This window comes from Nothoprocta perdicaria, unplaced genomic scaffold (assembly GCF_003342845.1).
Source record: "Nothoprocta perdicaria isolate Ctin4 unplaced genomic scaffold, notPer1 scaffold_157, whole genome shotgun sequence".
Classification (NCBI taxonomy): Eukaryota; Metazoa; Chordata; class Aves; order Tinamiformes; family Tinamidae; genus Nothoprocta; species Nothoprocta perdicaria.
The window spans coordinates 383321-402503 of NW_020454727.1; the positions used below are offsets into that span (position 1 = coordinate 383321).

At 50.0% G+C, this 19183-nt stretch overlaps 1 protein-coding gene across 2 annotated transcripts; it reads left to right on the forward strand.

Annotated features, from left to right (window-relative positions):
• The first annotated feature begins 1209 nt into the window (after positions 1 to 1209).
• On the forward strand, positions 1210 to 14817 carry SCAMP4 (secretory carrier membrane protein 4). 2 transcript variants are annotated; one of them, XM_026035217.1, is made up of 8 exons: positions 1210 to 1236; positions 4166 to 4252; positions 4742 to 4791; positions 7284 to 7412; positions 9466 to 9622; positions 12570 to 12671; positions 13544 to 13661; positions 14612 to 14817. In XM_026035217.1, exons 3-8 carry the CDS (start codon positions 4785 to 4787, stop codon positions 14786 to 14788), a joined length of 690 nt encoding a protein of 229 aa, XP_025891002.1. In that variant the 5' UTR covers positions 1210 to 1236; positions 4166 to 4252; positions 4742 to 4784; the 3' UTR covers positions 14789 to 14817. The 2 variants fall into 2 exon arrangements, with proteins under 2 accessions (XP_025891002.1, XP_025891003.1); XM_026035218.1 differs by lacking the exon at positions 1210 to 1236 and adding an exon at positions 1937 to 1959.
• The last annotated feature ends 4366 nt before the right edge of the window (positions 14818 to 19183 follow it).

The window sequence follows — 19183 nt, forward strand, 5'->3', positions numbered from 1 at the left end:
GCTGGCTCTGGACCAAGCCCTGTCATCCAGCACAGTACACACAAGGCTAAATTTTAGCAAATTTAAGGTATTATTGGTTCACTTCAGCACGCGCTTAYGGACCTTGGCGAGCTGGGGCCGAGCCAGGGTGTGTGCGTCGGGGCTGGAAAGCTCCCGCGGATCCGGGACGCTGCTTCCACGCATCTCCATGTCCCTCCCCACATGGAAAACAGCCTCTGGGRAAGGGCTCTGTTTGGGGAAGCGCCAACCACCGCCTCTCCCGCGGGATGCACATGGTCCCTGTCGGGATTAAACGCACAAATCTTATTCCCTTTTCCCCGGGGTTTGCCATGAAAAGCCCACTGGGAAGCTTCCTTCCCACAAATGACCCGTCAGGCAATAAAGGCGGTTGCTGCTCCRAGCTGGGAATGACTGGAAACACGGGGCACGGCATCGTGGGGCTTCCTTAGGAAAAACACCTGCTTTTTGCAGGTGAATCACACGTTTTTTGGGAAAAACATGAAAAAAAAAAAAAAAAAGTTGGGGAAATACGTTTAAAATTTCTTGGCAAAGAGGTTTTCTTGGGATGAAACACGTTCATGGGGAGCTGCCTTGGAGCCGTGGGAATGAAGACGTGGGGATTTGCCGGGATGAGCGGAGCGGCTGGGCCGGGATTTGCCGCTCTGGACAACCGGCCCCGTGGCGCTGGGTTTGCTGGGGCGGGGTGACCCCTGCTGGCTCCCACAGTCATTCCCTGCAGGAAACATTCCCTGGATTGGACATTCCCTGTGTCTCTGCCATCGTCTCGGACAGGGCCGTCCAGCTCCGCCGTCCTGGGCGTCAACGGGACGTGGGGCCTCCGGACCGGCCGCCACCCTGGACGGGGTCCCCCGACACGCGGCAGCCCCGGAGATCTCCGTTTGGGGGAATTTGTCCGTTAAATCCTGGCGGGACAGGCTTTAATGGACAGCCCTGGCGGGAGCGCCCTCTCCCCCSACCCGCGCGCCCGCTTCCGTCAAGCTCTTCTGTCCCTCCCCGCGCCCCGTAGCCGGTGTTAGGGCGCGCCCCAGCCAACACCCACCGCTGGGGAGCGCCTCACGTGACGGGAGAGCGGGGCGCGCMGCGGGGAGTGCTGGGAGTTGTAGTCCGCGCCCTCCCGGCGGCTACCGCGGCATCGCCCGGCGGGACTCTCTTTCCCGGCGCGCCCCGCGGCTGCGCGGAGGGCCCGGGGGAGCGGCGCTCCGGCGGCGGCGCGAGGTGGGCTCGGTAACGGCGGCTGCGGGGCCGGTGTGCGGGCGGGCAGGGGCTCATGGCGGGGGCCATGTCCTCGCGGCGGGGCGGGGGGCAGCGGGGCCGGCCGGGGAGATAACGGAGCAAGCTGCGGACGAAACGGGCTGGGAATAACGGGGCTGCCATTGAGGAGGCCGGGAGCACCGGGGACAGCCCSGCCGGTGGAGAGGGGACAGGGAGGAGCTGGGGGGACAGGGAGGAGTTAGGGGGGACAGTTTGGGATGGGGGGGACAAGGAGGGATCAATGGGAACAGCCTGGGGGGTCAGGCGGGGGGGACCCAGCGACACCACGGGGTGCGATAAAGCGACAGACGGGGCTGGAAAAGGGCCCTCTGTAGGGAGGGGTGTTGGGGAGAGCCCAAGTGCAGAGGAGGGTGTTGGGGACGTCCCTGGGGAGCTGTGTGGCATGGGGGGGGCAGCACAGTGTGACGGGGCCAGGGCGCGTGAGGAGGTTTCGGGGCCAGCGCCTGTGCGCGCGGGGAGGAATCGGGGCCAGCGCTGGTGGGAGCAGCTATCGGGGGCAGCGCGCGGGTGACCGGGTATCGGGGACAGCCCTGGAGGCGCCGCGTCCCCAAGGAGCCTGTGGCGGCTGCACGGAGGCCGCGCCGGCCTCCGTGCTGCGCCGGCCTCCGCGGGGGGTTACGGACACCCCACTCCGTCCTCCAGCCCTGGCAGAAGAGACACAAAAGGGTTTGCATTTTATCTCATTGAGCTTTGTGTTTTTGTGGCTGTTAATTAGCTTAAGAGGCTGTTTTCGTGCTGGTGATGAAGAGAGAGGTAAGGTAGAAACAAAGCAAGAAATTRATAATTTAATTTATTTGATTTATAGTGTCAGTCTGGACATGTTAATGTTGCTGCTGCTGCCTGCGAGCCAGGTCCCCTGTGTCAGGCCAGTGCGAGTAGCTGAAAATGGGTGGAATCGTTGCCTGGACGTGTGTGTGTTTGTGCTTTCCCTCTCGAGCTCTCTGCCATCTCCCCCTTGGGTGACTTGGTTGTGTCATTAGTTGTATTGAGCCCTGGGCATCCCCAGGCACCTACGTTGAGACTTCTAGTGCGTGTTGCAGCAGTCGCTGTGTCTGTGGAAACAGCCCACGAGAGACGTGGGGGGAATCGCTTCCTCCTGTGCGTCCCCCGGGCTGCYGGCTCCGCGGTAGGACATGGTGGGAGAGAGGGCAGCAAAATTCCCTGCAAAGGCCACGAAGCCCCAAGGGCTCCCGTGCCATCACGCAGCCCTGATTGACACAGGAGGTCCAGGACTTGCCAAATTCATTGTTCCCCTGYGAGTTTTCACAGCAGAAATGTTGTTAGAACCAGGTGCTGTGTTCCTGCTGGCCGGGCTGGTTCCTCATCCGCACTGGGGGCCTTCTGGAAGGGTTTTCTCTGGCTGGTTTAGTTCTGCAAGCGTCGTGCTGGCGTCACCGGTGCCCTGCGCGGGCTGGCAGCGTGTGGCGGGGAGGGGAGATGCTGCAGGAGGGCGGTTGGGGCTGCGGGGGGACGTGACGGTGCGGAGCCGAACGCTGGCACCTTCCAGGGCACCTCGGCTGCCCCCGGCCCGCGAGGAAGCTCCGGGTAAGAGCTGGGTGGCCCCGCGAGCTCCCTAGGGCATCAGCCGTGGACGTGAGAGCGAAAATCCGAATGTAAAACAACACGGAGAATATCGTAAAATAGGATTCCCGGAGCTGGTGGAGGTTGCTGGGGGCAAGCRAGGCTGTTGGGCACTTTGCACTTCGCCGGGAGATGGGCACGAAAGGAGCCTGGCTCCTTCTGTGAGTCTGACCTGGGCGAGTTGCCCCAGGTGGTTTTTGTGGCAAAGCTGGAGCCGTGTGCAGCTTTCCCACCTCCCTGGCCCATTCCTGCTCCAGAAAGAGAGGAAAGGAGGAGGAGAAGTGAATAACAAAGGTCGATAGGGAGAAACTTTGGGGTTATTCGCTAGCGGCTTGTGACGCGGTGGGAAAAGGAAGTTGGTTTCACACCAYGGTTTCCCTATCATCCGTCTTTTTCCTCCCTTTGCAAATAATTTTGTGTAAAGAAATCGCTGCAGCAGAGGATGCAGGATGCTGAGGTTTRTCTCTTTCTGATTAAACTGAAAGCATTTCTACGAGTAGAGGTTACTTTGGTGCATTACTTTATGCGAGTGGTCGGCTAGTACCCATTTCCGTTGATCCATGTTTGCAGTGAATCTCTTTCCTTAATCGTGGACCTGGCACTTGCAGATGGATTGGAGAATATTGAGGCTGCACAGTGCAGTTTTTTCCAGGAAAGTTTCAGCCATCAGCAATATCGTACGTCACTGAGTCTTTCTGGTCCCTTTTCCAATGAAGAGACTGAAAAAAAAAGGAGTAGAAAAGGGGAAATGAGTTGATTTAAATCTGAAAAAACAGCTATCCTGGTCAGAGCGCGGTGACTGCTGTAGTTGTTGCAGAAGTGCATGCTGTGSGTTTGTTATTCTAAAGACAGTTTTTAAATCTACACCTTTTCGTTCTTGATAATTTTTGTCAACCCTTAAAATGTTGCTTTCGAGGGTGCTTTTGTTTGTTTTTTTCCCGGGGGATCCTTTGTTCCCTGTTYGGCACGTGCAGACACGGGCACGCGGAGGGTTTTACCTCTAAAAGCAGAAGYCGCTCGAAGCGTCGCGGCCTCCGCRCAGCTTTTGTGTGCGGGCTCCGTGCGGCCAAAATCAGCAGCAGAGCTGACTTCCCGGGTGGACTTCCCGGGATTCCATCCGTTGGGAAACACAGCCATTTTCAAAGGTGGTAACAGAAAGGAGAATGAATCTGCATTGTAATAAGTGCATAAATACTAAAATAATGAGGGGTGTTGTTTGAGGGAGATTGGTTTGGTTTCAAAGAGCATCTTACTTCCCAGTTAATGACAGATTATCTCTTTGTTTGCGCAGTTGGGAAGGTCCACGGAGAGCCAGGAGCCAACAAGTCATCTCAGCGCCAACAAGTCATCTCAGCGCCTAAATGAGGTGTTAAATCTGGTGAGTTAGCCCAAATTCCTCCTCCAATGGGTGCGTTTTGCCAGGCCCCAACCAGACCTGGGTGCCTCAGCTTGTTGTCTGGTTCCAGCTGGGGTGTACGCTGCGATTTCAGCCGAATTCTCGCAGTCGATTTTTGTGCATCCTCGGCTTTTGCCAGGTCTTGCTAAGAGCATGGTTGTGCTGAAGACTAAAAGCTTAAAAATTATGGACAAGGTGACTGTACTGCGTGAGATGTTTCCAGGTGGAACCTCATATAAGTGAGGGGAGAGCGTGGCTGGTTTGGGGAGGTTCCTGCCTGCAAAATTCAGAGATTTTGAGATCAGATTCAGTTTGATTTGATGAGTAGTTTGATGAGTTCTTCGGTTTGAGATGAGTAGTTTGTAGTGGGACCTCTGGGGTTACAATTCATCAGATAGACAATACCAAAGATACCTCTAATTTTAAGGGCTTTTTTGGATGCTGGTGAGTGATGTGTGCTTTCTCCCATAGATCTGTCTGTCTGAAACTTGTCCGGGGAAGAGTCCAAACAAAAATGGCAGGTAAGAGCACCTCAAAACTTGGTGATGCAGGAAGAAAAATGGTTGGAGAGGAAATTTATTCATAAAAAGCATACAAGAACAAGAATTCCTCTCTTACAAAAGCCAAGCAGCTCCTTCTACAACATTTCTAGCTGCATTATCAATTTTAATACAACTTAATTGTACTTGCAGTTGAAATAATAATAAGGGTAATAAAAGTGCCCTTAACTTTTCTAAGGTAAAATAAAGGCCTGGACTTTCATACAGCTTTTGTTCACATACAATTTGATGTTTTTCTTTAAAAGTGCAAATCATGCTTGCTGATCAAGTGGATTGATCCCTGCCTTGATGCGAGTCCCATTGCTTTCCAAACGGTGCAGTCAGAGACATGACAGAGGATGTTTTCTTTTGATTCTTCTGTCTCGTCTTGGAAATAATCCAAAACAGTTTAAAACCAGAGGCTCTGAGAAGAGTAGGGGTAGGAGAATAGTGGTTATCTGCTTCCTTGAAGCTAAGCAGGACCAGAGCAGAGAGGTAATCTTGATCCTTCAGCAAGGAAAATAGTTATGGAAGAATTTGGAGCATTCTGTGAGCTTGAAAAATGACAAACTGCAGTGCCCAGAACTGGAGGGGGAAATGAAGGAAAGCTGAGCCTAAGTAAGCTAGGCTAGCTTACCTGTAAGCTAGCTACAGGTTTTGAAGAGGAACAGGAGGAAGCTGCCTCCTGTGCCTCCAAACAAGGTAGAGAATGTTTTTACAGTGGTCAGCAAACGAAGGTTTGCTGACWTCTAGAGAGAGAACTGTCTTTTTAGGTTTTTTTAGATGTGCCCTCTTTGCTTTCCACTTAGAAATCCAGGATTATTGTGTCACTTTATAGGCTGCAGATTGTCCAAGGGAAACACCCATTAGGTGTTAAAAGCAATCAAAAAAACAGTGTTAAGAAGTCCAAATTCCTRTGGACTTTGAAAGTAGCCATGGGCGATGGGTGCAGCACGTGACACAGCTTCTTATGGTTGGCAGTAGGTGTTAATCAGTAACTAACACAGGTCTTAGAAACTGTCTGAATTAACCTCACGCATTCAAAGATGATGGCTAAGGAAGGCAAGCAGACATAACATTTGTTTTTATGTTAAAAAAAAAAAGTCTCTTTAAAACGGGAGTTGAGCTGATGACTTCAGTCATTCTTTCACTGTTAGTTCTGATGTACTTGCAGTGAGTGTCATCCTTGTAGTTTATTTTTTTCTGCATAAAAATATGGCTTTTCTTGGCATGAAGTAAAGCTCTTTCCTCCTGAAGCAAGACGTGTGGCTCCAAGATCCTCCCTGCCACCCTTAAGATGAAGTTAAGAAGCTGCTCCTGCAAAATGTCTTCTTGCACAGAGATAATGGCTAAAGAAGAGGAACTCATGTGCTGACAGCTCTCGCTCAGATGTTTCCTCTTGTCTTCTGTGCCATTTGGAGGTTTTCCCAGGACATTCTTCATCTCTTCCTCTGCTTGTTTTTAATTCTGTTTACTGGGGCTGAAGGAGACGAGAGACAATTAGTCACCAGGCCCTGGAATCAAACTTTAATCAGCGCTGGAAGGCAAGAGCAGACGTTCCCAAACATGCAGCAGCTCACGCCCAAGCACACGTATATGCGCCCACAAAGCTGCATATTTATAAAAGGTGACAGCAGCTTAAGTGCAGAGGGCTTAGGTATTTAATTGCTGGAGTTTAGAAATGTTATTTCTTCCCAAGAAGAAATTTTCTTGCCTTTGTCAGTGCTTGCTGGTTTTTATGGTACCTGAATGCAAAGTTTGCTTTGCTGAGGCTTAACATCATGGAAAAACTTGACTTTTGAAAAATATATATATATATATATATTCTCATGAATCAACTAACAACAAAACCATGCCTGACATCTGATTTGCCTTCTCCAAATGGGATGATGTCTGGGGCCTCAATTCCGGTTTTGGGGGATACTCCCTACTTTGCTGTCGTAGTGAAACATCTGCTACAGGTCTCATAATCCTTATGCCAACAAGCCCACGTACTCAGACCCTCTATCTCCAGGTAAATCTGCTTTTGTCTGAAAAATCAGTGGCCCTTCCTCCTACTTTAGTTGCCAGAGAGGTTCTAACTAAAAATCTCTGTGCAAACTGCTTTTTCTCCAAATATTTCTGACAATCTGCTCATTTTACCTCAGGCTTCATCCCTGAAGTGTTTTCTAAGGTWTTGATGTTCTTTGGCTCTGTATCTTGCAGTGCCTTTCGTACTAATGTTTCAAGTTAGCAAATCTGTGTGTTAGTCATGATCTTGTTTCTCGTTCCTGCTTTAAGCCTGGCCTGTGCTAAATGTATCTACTCCTAAGCAAGAGGAAGAAGAAGAAATTTGTGTCCCAGTTCTTCTGAGTCTTCTCACCATAGGGGTCCTCAGGGCTTTTGTGCACCAGGGAAGCACAGGGGACCTCACACTCACTCACTGACACAAGAAGGTTTCAGTGCTCAGCTAATCTCTGTGTTCTTCTTTGTAGAAAAGGTGAACAACTTCCCGCCGCTCCCCAAGTTTATCCCTCTGAAACCCTGTTTCTACCAGAATTTTGCCGATGAAATCCCCATCGATTATCAGACCCTGGTGAAGAGAATCTACCACGTTTGGATCTGTAAGTTGAACAAGAAAGCTATGCAGGGGGAATTACATAGGTATAACAGAGAAACATAAATCCTTATTTATGCACTTTATGGTTGTTTTGACTGCAATTAGCTTTTGAGAATTGCCCTTAAAATGCTGTACCTACCTTTATGCCTAAATTTTAAGCTGTCATGCCTTGAATTTTTGTTGCAAAGCTGGTATTGAAGAAAATGGTGAGTACTGGTGCTGAAAAGGGCTATTAGTAAATTTGTGGAGATAAAAAGGCCACACTAGAAACCCTTAGTGATATCAAGTAACATATTACTCCAACAAATAGTCCTCTTAAAGTAATTCCCAATGCACTTAGAGAAGGAGGAATAGGAGAATTTTAGGGAAGAATATTATTGTGGCTCATGTTCATTACCACCYGCTATATGATCCTGAATGATCCACACGTTTCCCCATCCAGGCTAGGCATGATCTAAAGAGAGATGTACTCTGCTTCTTCCTTAGCTGTCCTTAAGTGTTAAATATTCTTAGCCTGAGTTTAGAGGGGAAGTCGATTCTCTTGCCACCACTATCTATTTGCTGATATTTGGTAGGAATAGACCTCCTGGTCTCTGAACTTCTGTTGTCTTGCTGAGCTCTGCAAAACCCAGTCATAAAAATGAACTATCCTCCTCCAAGAGAAGAAACTGCCTGAAAAACCTTGCAGCAGGCCTGGGGAACCACAGGAAATGCTTTGCATGATTAAAATCATTTTGCCTTTTTTTTTTTTTCCCCCTTTTTTTCCTTCCCAAAATGTCTATCCTTGTATTTACCCCTTGCATTGAAGGAGAACTTGTTTTCTGCAAAATACATGTTCAATGGCCAGGCTTTTATTCCAGCCATTAAGTATGTGTGTATGAGGGAGTTTTGTGTACAAAAATAATAGCACAATCTATCACTTCATTGTTCTTCTGTTACAGAGGCTGAAATGAGCTCTGTAATTTTCTTGCCTGAAGAAACTGCTTGTCCCTCCGGCCGAACGAGTTAAACGTTGCAGGCTGCAAAGCTGTCGTTGCAGGCGGCTCTTTAAACAAAGTGCCCCTCAGTCAAGTTAGTGGAAAGATGGAAAGGTGCCAAACTTGCAGGCAACTGGTCATACGGGTGCCTGAGGAGTCCTAATTTTCCTGAGGAGCTTTAACTTTCCATCTGCTGCCCATTTTCATCTGGGATCTCCCAGATTTTTGAGGACGGAGTAGAGGGAATAGACACATACGGAGGGAAGATGGTAAGCAAGAAAAGGGCAGTATTAAAAAACAGAAACACRTAATTCAGTGCTACAAGGGGAAAGCTGTTTACTTTAATTGGATTTGACCAGTTTGTGAAGGGAGGTGGTGATGTGGGGAAACCTGTACCAGAGCTCCCACTACTGGCAGCTGAACTCCTCCCTGAGGCATCCAGAGAGCCAGAAGTTCCTTAGAGCTTGGCTTGAAGTTCCTCTCTCAGTATTTTATTGTTAGGTAACTTTTAGAGAGGCTTGTGAAGGTAAGCATTTGACAAAATGCAGCTAATTAGCATAGAAATTAAATCAAAATAATTAAAATCCCTCCTAGCCCTCATGCCCAAATGTTAACCCGTGCTAGAGATGGCACATAGAGCCCTAGTGCTAACCCCTCCGGAGGGTTAGGGTATTTTAAACACAAGTTTTCCTAGGCCTGGGAGGTTAATTTTGCCCGAGCGAGTGGGGCCAGGGTCCAAAGAGTTGCTCTGACCTTGTCAGCAGACAATATTGAAGTGGCTGCCGTGTTGGGACCCTCTGCTCTTTCACATCTCCTTGGCAGTGCTAACTGATACGATTCCTGTAAAAAACATCCAYGAGGTTTCCTTGTCCCTCTGCTGTGACAGTTCCGCTGCGAATGGATGTGCTTCTGCACGTGTGGGTCACAGCCAAAAGCACTCCCTTAATGCGCAGAGGGCAGTTGCTTTATTGGGAATGACCTTCCCGCCGGGATACGCTCCTGTCGTCTCATAAGGCGGGATGGTTGTTCCTTGGTGCAAAATGGTGCAACCTCACGGTCTTGTCTGTGCCCTCTCTGCAGTCTACTGCATCACGCTCGCCGTGAACGTCATCGCCTGCCTGGCGTGGTGGATCGGGGGYGGCTACGGGGTCAATTTTGGCCTCGCCATCCTTTGGCTCCTTCTCTTCAGTCCCTGCGGCTACGTCTGCTGGTTCCGACCTGCCTACAAAGCCTTTCGGTAAGAAGCTCCCCGGGTGGTTTTGCTTCCCTTTCCTTTAGGAGAGACACGTGGTGGCACTGGGCAGTGAGCGCCCGTATGGAAAGCTGCCTGTCTGGGGTTAAGGACTTGGTATCTGAATATCTTGTTTATTCAGATAAGTGGTTTTTTAAGCTAATTTTAAATACTAGATGTGAGATTGAGGGCCACTTGGCTGCTTGGAAATCAGYAGCACTGACTTGTTTGCTGTTTTTGTGATCATGAAATTCAGATTTTATTGAAATATCTCAGTTTTAGAATCACCCTGATATCAGCATAGCTTTAAGGGGATTATTAATTTGGTAAAACTTCACTGAGACTTATTTTGATGGAAGATTAATAAATTATCAGCAGCTGAAAACTCTCCCTATGTTTGGGATCCAAGTTGGCTGCTCWGTCTTTAAGATAAAGGCAGCTCTTTACGTCCAGTCCATCTGAAACTGCACAAATATTTAAAGTCATCTTAATTTTTTACTTTCGTAATCATTTCCATTTACTTGCTGGGCATCACAAGGTAATATCCAGACATTAATGCCTAATAGAGCTGTGAAGGATCYGAGCATGAGAAGCATGGGCCTGGGCTCTGAAGGTGAAGCCTTCCAGCCCCCTGTTATCAAAATACTCGGCTTTTTGATTATTCATCTGTTTCAGTGAKGAGTTAATTTAGAAAAGAGCAAAAGCAGCTGATAGAGATGGGAGTTGGCAGCCGCAGGGCCTGTCTGTGAGAGGAAATGAGCACGTGCTAAATTAGGTGCTTAAATGCTCTCCTGCATTCACGCTCTAACCTAACAACTCTGGACAGTTAATTCACTGGAGGTGCTTGAAACCTCAGTGCATTAGTGCACATTACAGAGCACGGGGAGGATTATTTCTGGAGGAAACACAGGGCAGGGGATTGGATTCGTCTGAAAGTTTTAGAGGACATRAAAACAGAGCTCTTGCTCTACGGAGCTGGGGTTTTGTCCCCATCCCTAGCCCAGAAGCCTSAGGGACACGGAGCACATAGCAGAGCTCTGTTCCAAGAGCACTTTCCATTTGAAAGTCTGGGAAAAATTACAGTTCCTTAGTGACCTCTCCAGACTTCACAAGGACCATTTCTAATAATTTCTTTAGTGTTGTTTGTATTTGCCTTTATGCAGSTGAACTCTGAGAGGTCCCGGAGGTTACTTTGCACGCAGCCTTCTACAGTTAATAAAAGAACAAGCCCTAGAGACAGTGACAWGCCCAGGGATCACCGAGTTTAAAACTAGTTGTAGAAAAGGCTTGAAAATCACTGCAATGGGGCAGCAGCCTTTTGTATGGAATTGCAGGTAGTCTTGATTCAAGAAAGCTGGGTCAGACCCGCTTGCTGTGCTCGTTTGGGAAGAAGCATCTGTTAAATACCAGTGTCATGTTCTGTGAGGATGCTTTCCTAAAGCCTTCATCCTACCTCTGCATCCCAAATTAAATGAGCTGCAGAGCTTTGGCACTAGGGCAGAGCTATTGCCAATTTGCACGCGAAAGCTGGATCAGAAAGCACCTTTTCTGTGTCTCCTTGCTAATTCCCATACATCCTTTGAAATGGAGCCCCTCCAGCCCTTTCAGGTCTTAGTCACAAGRGTCTGTTTGAAGGCTCAGCCTAGAACCTAATCCTTTGTTAACTGGATTATGATAGGCACTACTCCCAACRGTCCATGTTAAAAGTATTTCTTTCACGTTGCTGTGCTCTGAGGTGATATTTGAAGGGCAGGACCATGAAGATGCTCGGGGATGGCCAGCTTCTTGCGCAGCATCTCTGTAAGTAATTAGCTTTTGAAAGATGGAAGGTAAGAGCCTCCCCTAATTTAGGTAGACGAGTGTTTGTAAACGAACACACAAAGATCTGGCAGGTTTTCCCACATTTCAAACTAGCCAGAGCCCATGACACTGACCTGTCTAGAGCCTGTAGTCCTGCCCTCCTCATCTCAGCTTTAGGCACTAGTGGCCAGAGTTACAAAAAACATTAAAAAACTTTCAGACTTTGACGGGAGCTGGAAATGGCCTTTTGTAAAAGTTGGAAATGGTCTTTTGTAAACGCCTCCTTGGAACAAACTGTCCCATTAGCTACTGAAGTGTCCTTGTAAATCCATTCCAGGGATTGCAGGCCTTTCCAGTCCCTGAGATGATGGGAAGAATCACAAACAGGGAGAGGTGACCTGGTGTGGGGAGCTTCAGGGGCTTGCGGGCGCTCAGGGAAAGCCTCGCGTGCCAAGGGAGCAGGTTTAGCGGGACGGAGAGGAGCGGCTGCGGTGCCGCATCCCCGCGCACCGTGACGGGGAGGCCGTGAACACATCTGCTCGGCCTCCTCCTTTGGGTTTATATTCACACTGCCTAGCACGCTTGCTTACGTTACAGGCCCTCGTGTATTCAGAACCCTCTCAGCCCACACATCCTAAAGATGTGGAACCTGTGGACATGCAAACTGTGTCTTCCGCCCTTCTCCAGATRGTATCACCCCAAGGCAGGCCTCTTCAGTGTCCACTGAAACTTTTTTCTTCTTGTTTTGTCCCAGTGCTGGATTATTAACCGCAGGCACGTAAGCTTGATGGTGCTGAGGCGTTCCCAGCTGGGATTTTCATGCCAGCTGTGGCTTTTAGCATAGGGGCAAACTCAGTGCCCAGGGCCCCTCGCACCTGAAAATGATTCAGGCGCTGTCCCTTCCGCAGGAGCTGCCTCTCCACCTGTGTCACCACAGGTAGTTACTTATCAGAAGATATTAGGAGCAGGTGATTCAGGAATCTGTGCACTTTTGCTGCTGGGCAAGGGTAGCAGTCCTCCCAGGATGCAGTCCTTATGGAGGGATCTGTTTCTGAGATACGACTCTTGGGTGTTCTGTACGTGATGGAGTCCAGCGTCGTAGTGGGAAGCACGGCGAGGTGCAGTTCTCCTGACTGCCTCTCTTCCTTCACAGGTCGGACAGCTCCTTCAACTTCATGGCCTTTTTCTTCATCTTTGGCGCGCAGTTTGTCCTCGCGGTCCTCCAAGCAATCGGTTTCTCAGGATGGGGAGCGTGGTAAGTGGGACCCTGCTGGCATCGTGTGGCTCCACACTTGCCTTTTGCAGCTTGCAGTTTCAAGCTCATTCTCTTTCCATGAACTTTGGGAAAACCAGTGGGGTCTGTACAGCATGAGATGGAGAAAGCTCTCTGGCTTCCCCTATGGCAGAACTCTGCTTGGAGAGGATAATTTTACCTGTTGCCATTGCTACTAACTGCAAGAGTTCCTGTGTTCCATGCTCCTGCGCATGGCGAGCAGTGCAGAGCAGTGACTCCCTGGTGGCTCCTAGAGCAAGATTGCGAGAGTTGTCCTAAAATAAGCAGAAGCTCTTCAGAGCCTGTCCCTGATTAGGTTATAATTGTTTGGCATTTTAACTTTCTGTCTCTAGAGACTTGAGAGCAAGTCCTGCTGAAGCTATAAATGATAGGGAATTCTAGCAGTCTTTGTAGCATTTTTGGGAGCTGATGCTCCTATTTGGGAGCTGATGCTCCTAAGTTTCCCTCTCTGGTTATTACCATCATGGGCAATGGAGAGGCAGATCCTAAGATCCTTGTGCTCCTTGTTCCCAGCTTTGTTCCTTAAATACAAGATCTTTGCACAACTGAAAGCATTTTGAGGATAACTATGCTCTCCCTAATGTTTCCCTGCACAGCTGGCTGCTCCCTAAGACCTGAGAGRGAATTAGCCAGAGATGCTTGCAAGTTAGATCTAGGTGGAGAAACAGCTACCTGAGCTACATGTAGTTCTGGCCATCATCTTCGTTGCTCTTTTAATTTTCAAGAACTTTAAAACTGCTTCATGTGATTTCTGCATGTGAATAAACAGTCTCTCTGATAATAAATAGGCTTAGAAGAGATCTAATGCTTCTGTGTTTTCCTGTCTCCCCCAGCGGATGGTTGGCAGCCGTGACTTTCTTTAGCACCAACGTCGCAGCCGCCGTGTTCATGCTCTTTCCTGCCGTCATGTTTACAATGTCAGCAGTCGCGATGCTCTTCTGCATTTTAAGGGTAGGTGCTTCAGATGTCTCCCTGCCATGGGGTAGCAGGGCTTCGTACCACAGTAATGTGAACGCTGTACTAAGCTCTTACTGCCTTTAAAGGATTTTTTTAAAATGTAGTCAGTTTATGTCTCAAAGAATACCTGGGGACAAATCCAAACAAGGGAAGGAGATGGGAGCTGAATGTTCTCATTGTTTCGTGTAGCCCTGTTCYTTTACATCAGTTGAGCTTTGCTGGTTATTGGGCTACTTCTAAAGGCAAAGCATCTTGAGGTCCCTGTGATGGGAACTGAGTGGAAGGGTGGGAGAAGGTCCTTGTTTTTCTGCAGAATGAAGGGTCTGGAGAGCCCTCATCCAAGGTAAGGCTGTGTGGAAAGCMTCAGTAAACTGTAGGGGATGAGAGGAATCAAAAGGAAAAGAGCACCAGCCATTAGCCCAACAAACACTGTCTCAGAGCAGTTGCCACCGTGGTGTTTGTTGCAGGCTCATAGAAGCCTGTCACCTTCTTGTCATCAGACCAGTGTCACTGCTCTYTGTCCTTTGGGACATTGCATGGTGCTGTGATTTTTAAGGTATCTTCTTTTTACATCCATGGATATCAGCTATACTTTTTTTTCTTAGACCACAGCCAAGTCCATCAGTCAGCCCTGCTGAAGCAGCAGTTTTGGTATCAAAGAGTTTTTCAGCACATAACTCGGGGTTGGCTGCCAGATGCATCTGTGGGTTCCTGTGTCTGAATCCCAGGCGGGTGGCTGAAGTGGGATGAAGTTTTGAGTTGATGTTATCTACATTGCACTTCTGTCTGCTGTATTCCTACTTTTCCAGTGCTTCTGTTCTTTGGAAATATAGCTCGAGAGAGAGAACCAGATACATGATGTAGAACCACAGCGAGTATAGGTCTTTTCAGGAGGAGGTTTAGGTACCTGTTAGTGACTTTCTTGTTCTCTTGTTTATCTCTAGGTACACAAAATCTACCGAGGGGCTGGTGGGAGCTTTCAGAAAGCTCAGGATGAATGGAACAGCGGCACATGGAGGAACCCCCCCAGCAGGGAGGCCCAATACAACAATTTTTCTGGAAACAGCCTGCCAGAGTATCCCACGGTGCCAAACTATCCCCCAGGAAACCAATGGCCTTAAGCTGCAAAACTGCCTGGATTCTTTTTTTTTTTTTTTTTTTTTTTTTTATTATTTGAAAAGATCATTTGCATTCCCACCCCCTTCCCCAGACATCTTGGGGACTCTCTTGGTGTTTCCTTGTCTCCATCTCATCACTGCAGGTGTGTGCTCTCAGCCCACGCCACCTCCAGAGCTCTGCACGGCCTTATCAGAAAGTTCTGCTTCGTGTTCAGTTACCAGTACTTGCCTTGTCGCAGACTGAAGAACCAACCATTTGCTGCCCTTGCTTTGGGGAATTCTCTCACCATCCCGTTGGAAAAGACTGACTTGTCTATGATGGGGAACACAACCAGAACTGCTCCTCCTGCCTCCCTGCTTAGCTTTCGTCAAGTGCAAGGTGCACCGCCAAATCCCAATGCAATCCGAGCCGTAGTAGCAACTGGAATTTACTTTCCAGGATGAATAATCTGGAATTTTTCACTCTGAGGGAAACACAGCACTTGAATTATTTGGTACCTACCAATCCTGAAGGTGTTGGTTGAAGTCCACAACCTCTTTGGGTTTGTGTTCTCTGGTGACGAATCCTTTAGGTAACGACGCTTGGTCTGCGTGTTGTTCAGGTGTGACAGCCAGGAGAATCAGTGTCTGTCTGGCTAGAGCTGCTGTTGTGCTAGACGTCTTGCTTTCCCTGCTGCCAAAAGGTTCTGCTGCATCTGTGTGCTTCAGGGGTGCAGGTTCATCTCAGTTTGGCTGCTGCTTGCTCCCTAAAAGCCCGATTCAAAGCCCACCTCAACCTCTTGCCAAACTGACTGATGTTGGGCTTTGGATCTGGCTGCCTGGGTGACATTCACCCTTGTACACGTAGGCAGCACAAGATCTCTGGGCTGTTTAAATTCCACTTGCAGCCTGTCAAGGTGCTGACCCGGCAAATTCTCAGCTGGAAACTGTTGAAAACCCYTTTTTTCCTGGACTACCAGCCAGCAGTCACGTGTGGGATAGCCATCAATACCAACACTCGGGCCCCATTGGGAGTAATACTTTTAACAACCAATAGATTTAATTCTGATTTGTGCCGAGGTGATTAAAATCCAAATGTGCTGCACTGCATTGTCTGCTAGACAGAGGAAGATTTGTTAGCGCCGAGAACGGCCGGCCGTTGGCCGCGCAGACCCGGTACGTGCCATACAGCCCTCGTCTGCCACCCAGAGGTAGGGAGAGCTTCTCCTCTTCCCCCAAGCATCAGGAAGCAAAGAGGAAGGAGGGAATGTTTTCCCTGAGAAGTGGCTGAGTTTCATCCTGTGCGTTTGCATCAGGACTCCTGTAGACGGAGCCATCCCATTTCCATGGATCCTACAGTGATCCCAGCAGCGAATGCTGCAGTTTCCTTCATCTCCCTTAAGAGCAAGCTGTGATTTTTTTTTTCATTTATTTTTCTTTTTTTCTCCCAAACCTGTTAAAACTGGAAGGTCAGCTCCCGTTATTTTTATAGGGAGTTAGTGCTCAGACTCTTCAGCTCTGAAGATATCAACCATTGACCCTGTGAAGGACCAAGTGCTCCACTTTGGACACCCTGAATGCAACCTGCTGGTCAGACCCAAAGCCTATCTGTCCTGGATGGGATGCTGAGGGTGTTGCAGTGCAGGGGGAGTTGCTCCAAGTTGACAGAGCAGCTGGAAGCAAAACTGGCTCCTGGGAAGGGTCAGGGAGGTCGTCCAAGGAGTTATTGTGCAAGTGGCTTTTGGAAGATTGTCTCTACATGTGCCTTATCTAATAAAACACTAGTTCATGAAGGAGAACTGTTCCTTCCACGGCTTTTCCCCTCACTACTAACTCACTACTAACTACTACTACTCACTCACTACGACTTTTCCACTCACTACTTCCCGTTTGCTCTCTTACTTTTTTTTCTGTGTCCTACTGTAAATACTCCGGGAAGTCCAGCTTGGAACCTGCGTGACGCCTTGGCTACTAGGGCCAAAGCCAAAGCGAGCGTTGGGCAGAGCTCGGCGCGTCCTGGTGGGCGGCAGCACCGCCCGCCCTCGGGCAGCACCATAGTGCCCAACATTGCCCCGTCGTGACGGGACGAGTGCCAGCCTGCTTTTAGCTGCAGACGCTTGAGCCTTCTAGCAAAATATGACCACGTCGCTGAGCTTTTTAGGCGCCTTCTTGTCTCGCGTCAGGTGTAATTTGTACGTTTTCTTTGTCGCTTGCCGTCGGAGGGTGATGCAACAACAGCCTGTTGATGAACTCCCTAGAAATGCAGTTGCACTAGCGGGGACGGAAGGTGCCGTGTGGTGTCTCGGTCCAGTGGGGCCAAACCGGAGCCCTGCCGCGTTGGGAGGCAGAACGTTGCTGCGCCTCCCCACGAGGCTCCCTCCGGCTCGGGCCCCCCTAGGGCTTCTTGCCATTTTTTTTCCAAAGTCATTGTTGTGTCTGAAGTCATTGGTGTCTCCGATGGAATTTTCCGAGGAGCTGACAGGAGAAGCGTGGCCGTGGGACTCGGCATCCTGCTTCTCCTATTCCTCCTGGATGATCCAAGTACCTGTCTTCAGCTGCATGGAAAACACTGGATGGGCAGAAGGACAAAGCAGGAAAGCTGGAGCCAGACAYCAAAATCAGGACCTGCCGCAACCTTCTGCCGAAATTTCCAAGAACTTAAGTGAACCTCTCGGCATTGGATCCATCTACTAACTCTTCACCCCATCGCCAACCCTCATAGTGCCAGAAGCTGTAATTTCAGAGCACTGTCCCACTGCTGCCTGCATGGCCGTGCCTCAGTTTTTCAGACTCCTCCGTACGGTTTTAAATGTTTACATTAAATTCCTAGGACTCCATACGCCGGTAGCCCRGCCCAGGCTCCTGGTGTCAGTCAGCAGTGTGTGCGCGTGCGATGGCTGGTGTCGCTTGCGAGGCTCTGATTTTAGTTTCTGTGTTTTCTTTCCTTTCTCCTCCTGCTCCCAAGACAATAAACGCTCATCCCGTGCTCCGTGAGAACTGGCCCCAGTAGAGGTGTGTGTCTGTTCCTAGGKAACACGCGTTGGCTGACGGAGGGGAACAGCAACATTTCTGTTTTCTTCCAATGTCTCCCACCACTTTATTAATTTTTCCCCATTCCTTTAGGGGAAAAAAAAACTGGGGGCAGCAGTAACCTCCTGGCTAAGGGAGCTGATGCTCGGGGACAACGAGGACTTAGCTTCTCTGGGTGCGGCATAGCTCAAGTTTCTAGTCTCTCCTTAGCCCTGTGCGAGGCTCCCGATGGCTCTTTCCTTGCCCAGGAGGAAGCTGTTGCAATGCAAGGTGTGTCCAAGCACTTTATTTAGACCATTGTTACCGCCCTTTGCTGTCTACAGGCCCCAGCTTGGCTCATACTACCAAAAGAGCCACTTTAATCATGTCTCACTACCAAAAGAGCCACTTTAATCATGTCTTTAACTGCAGCAGCAGCTTCTAGAGTGCCTCCGGGTGGAGGACCACCCTCAACCTCTGTGGGAAAGATAAATGATATGACGATCTGGAAAACAAACTGTAACTGTACGAGAAAAGCAGTTGCTACTTAGGGAAAAGGAGAGAATGACCAGAAGAAAATACTGACCCCATATGCACACCGTGGGGAGGGAAGGGCTATCTAACAATCAAATGAACGGGGCAGATGTAGAAGGCAGCCCTGAGAAAAGCAGCAGAGAACGAGCTGGTGAGCAGAAAGGAAAGGGTCCTAACAATGCATGAGGTGCCTGAACAGGGAAGAAGTGACCGAGGAGGCTTCTGATGTCGAAACGCGGCAGCGCTGCCCAGAAAAGCCAGAACTGGAGTGGGTGAGAAGTGAACGGTGCCTCGTGAGGGAGACAGGGGAGCGTCGCGTGAAGCAGGGCGCCCTGCGACCCTTCGTGCGGCCTCCCCGGGCCTCCGTGCACAGCTGGCCTCCGGGGCCCTGTGACCCTTCGTGCGGCCTCCCCGGGCCTCTGTGCACAGCTGGCCTCCGGGGCCCCATGGGCTTTCATGCAGCCTCCCCAGGCCTCCATGTCCAGCTGGCCTCCGGGGCCCCATGGGCTTTCGTGCGGCCTCCCCGGGCCTCCATGTGCAGCTGGCCTCCGGCACCCTGCGGGCTTTTGTGCGGCCTCCCCGGGGGCCCTGAGGGGCATGGAGGCCCGGGGCCTCCCCAAGCCTCTGCGCACATGGAGGCCCTGCGGGCTTTCGTGTGGCCTCCCCGGTTCTCCGTGCGCAGATGGCCCGGAGGGTCTCGCAGGCTTTCGTGCAGCCTCCCCGGGCCTCCATCTRCACGTAGCCCCGGGGGCCCTGCAGGTTCCGTGCGGCCTCCACGCGCAAGTTGCCCTGTGGGGGGGTTTCGTGCAGCCTCCCCAAGCCTCCCTGCGCGCGTGGCCGCGCTCCGCGCCCCGGCGCGGGAAGGGATCCGGTTCC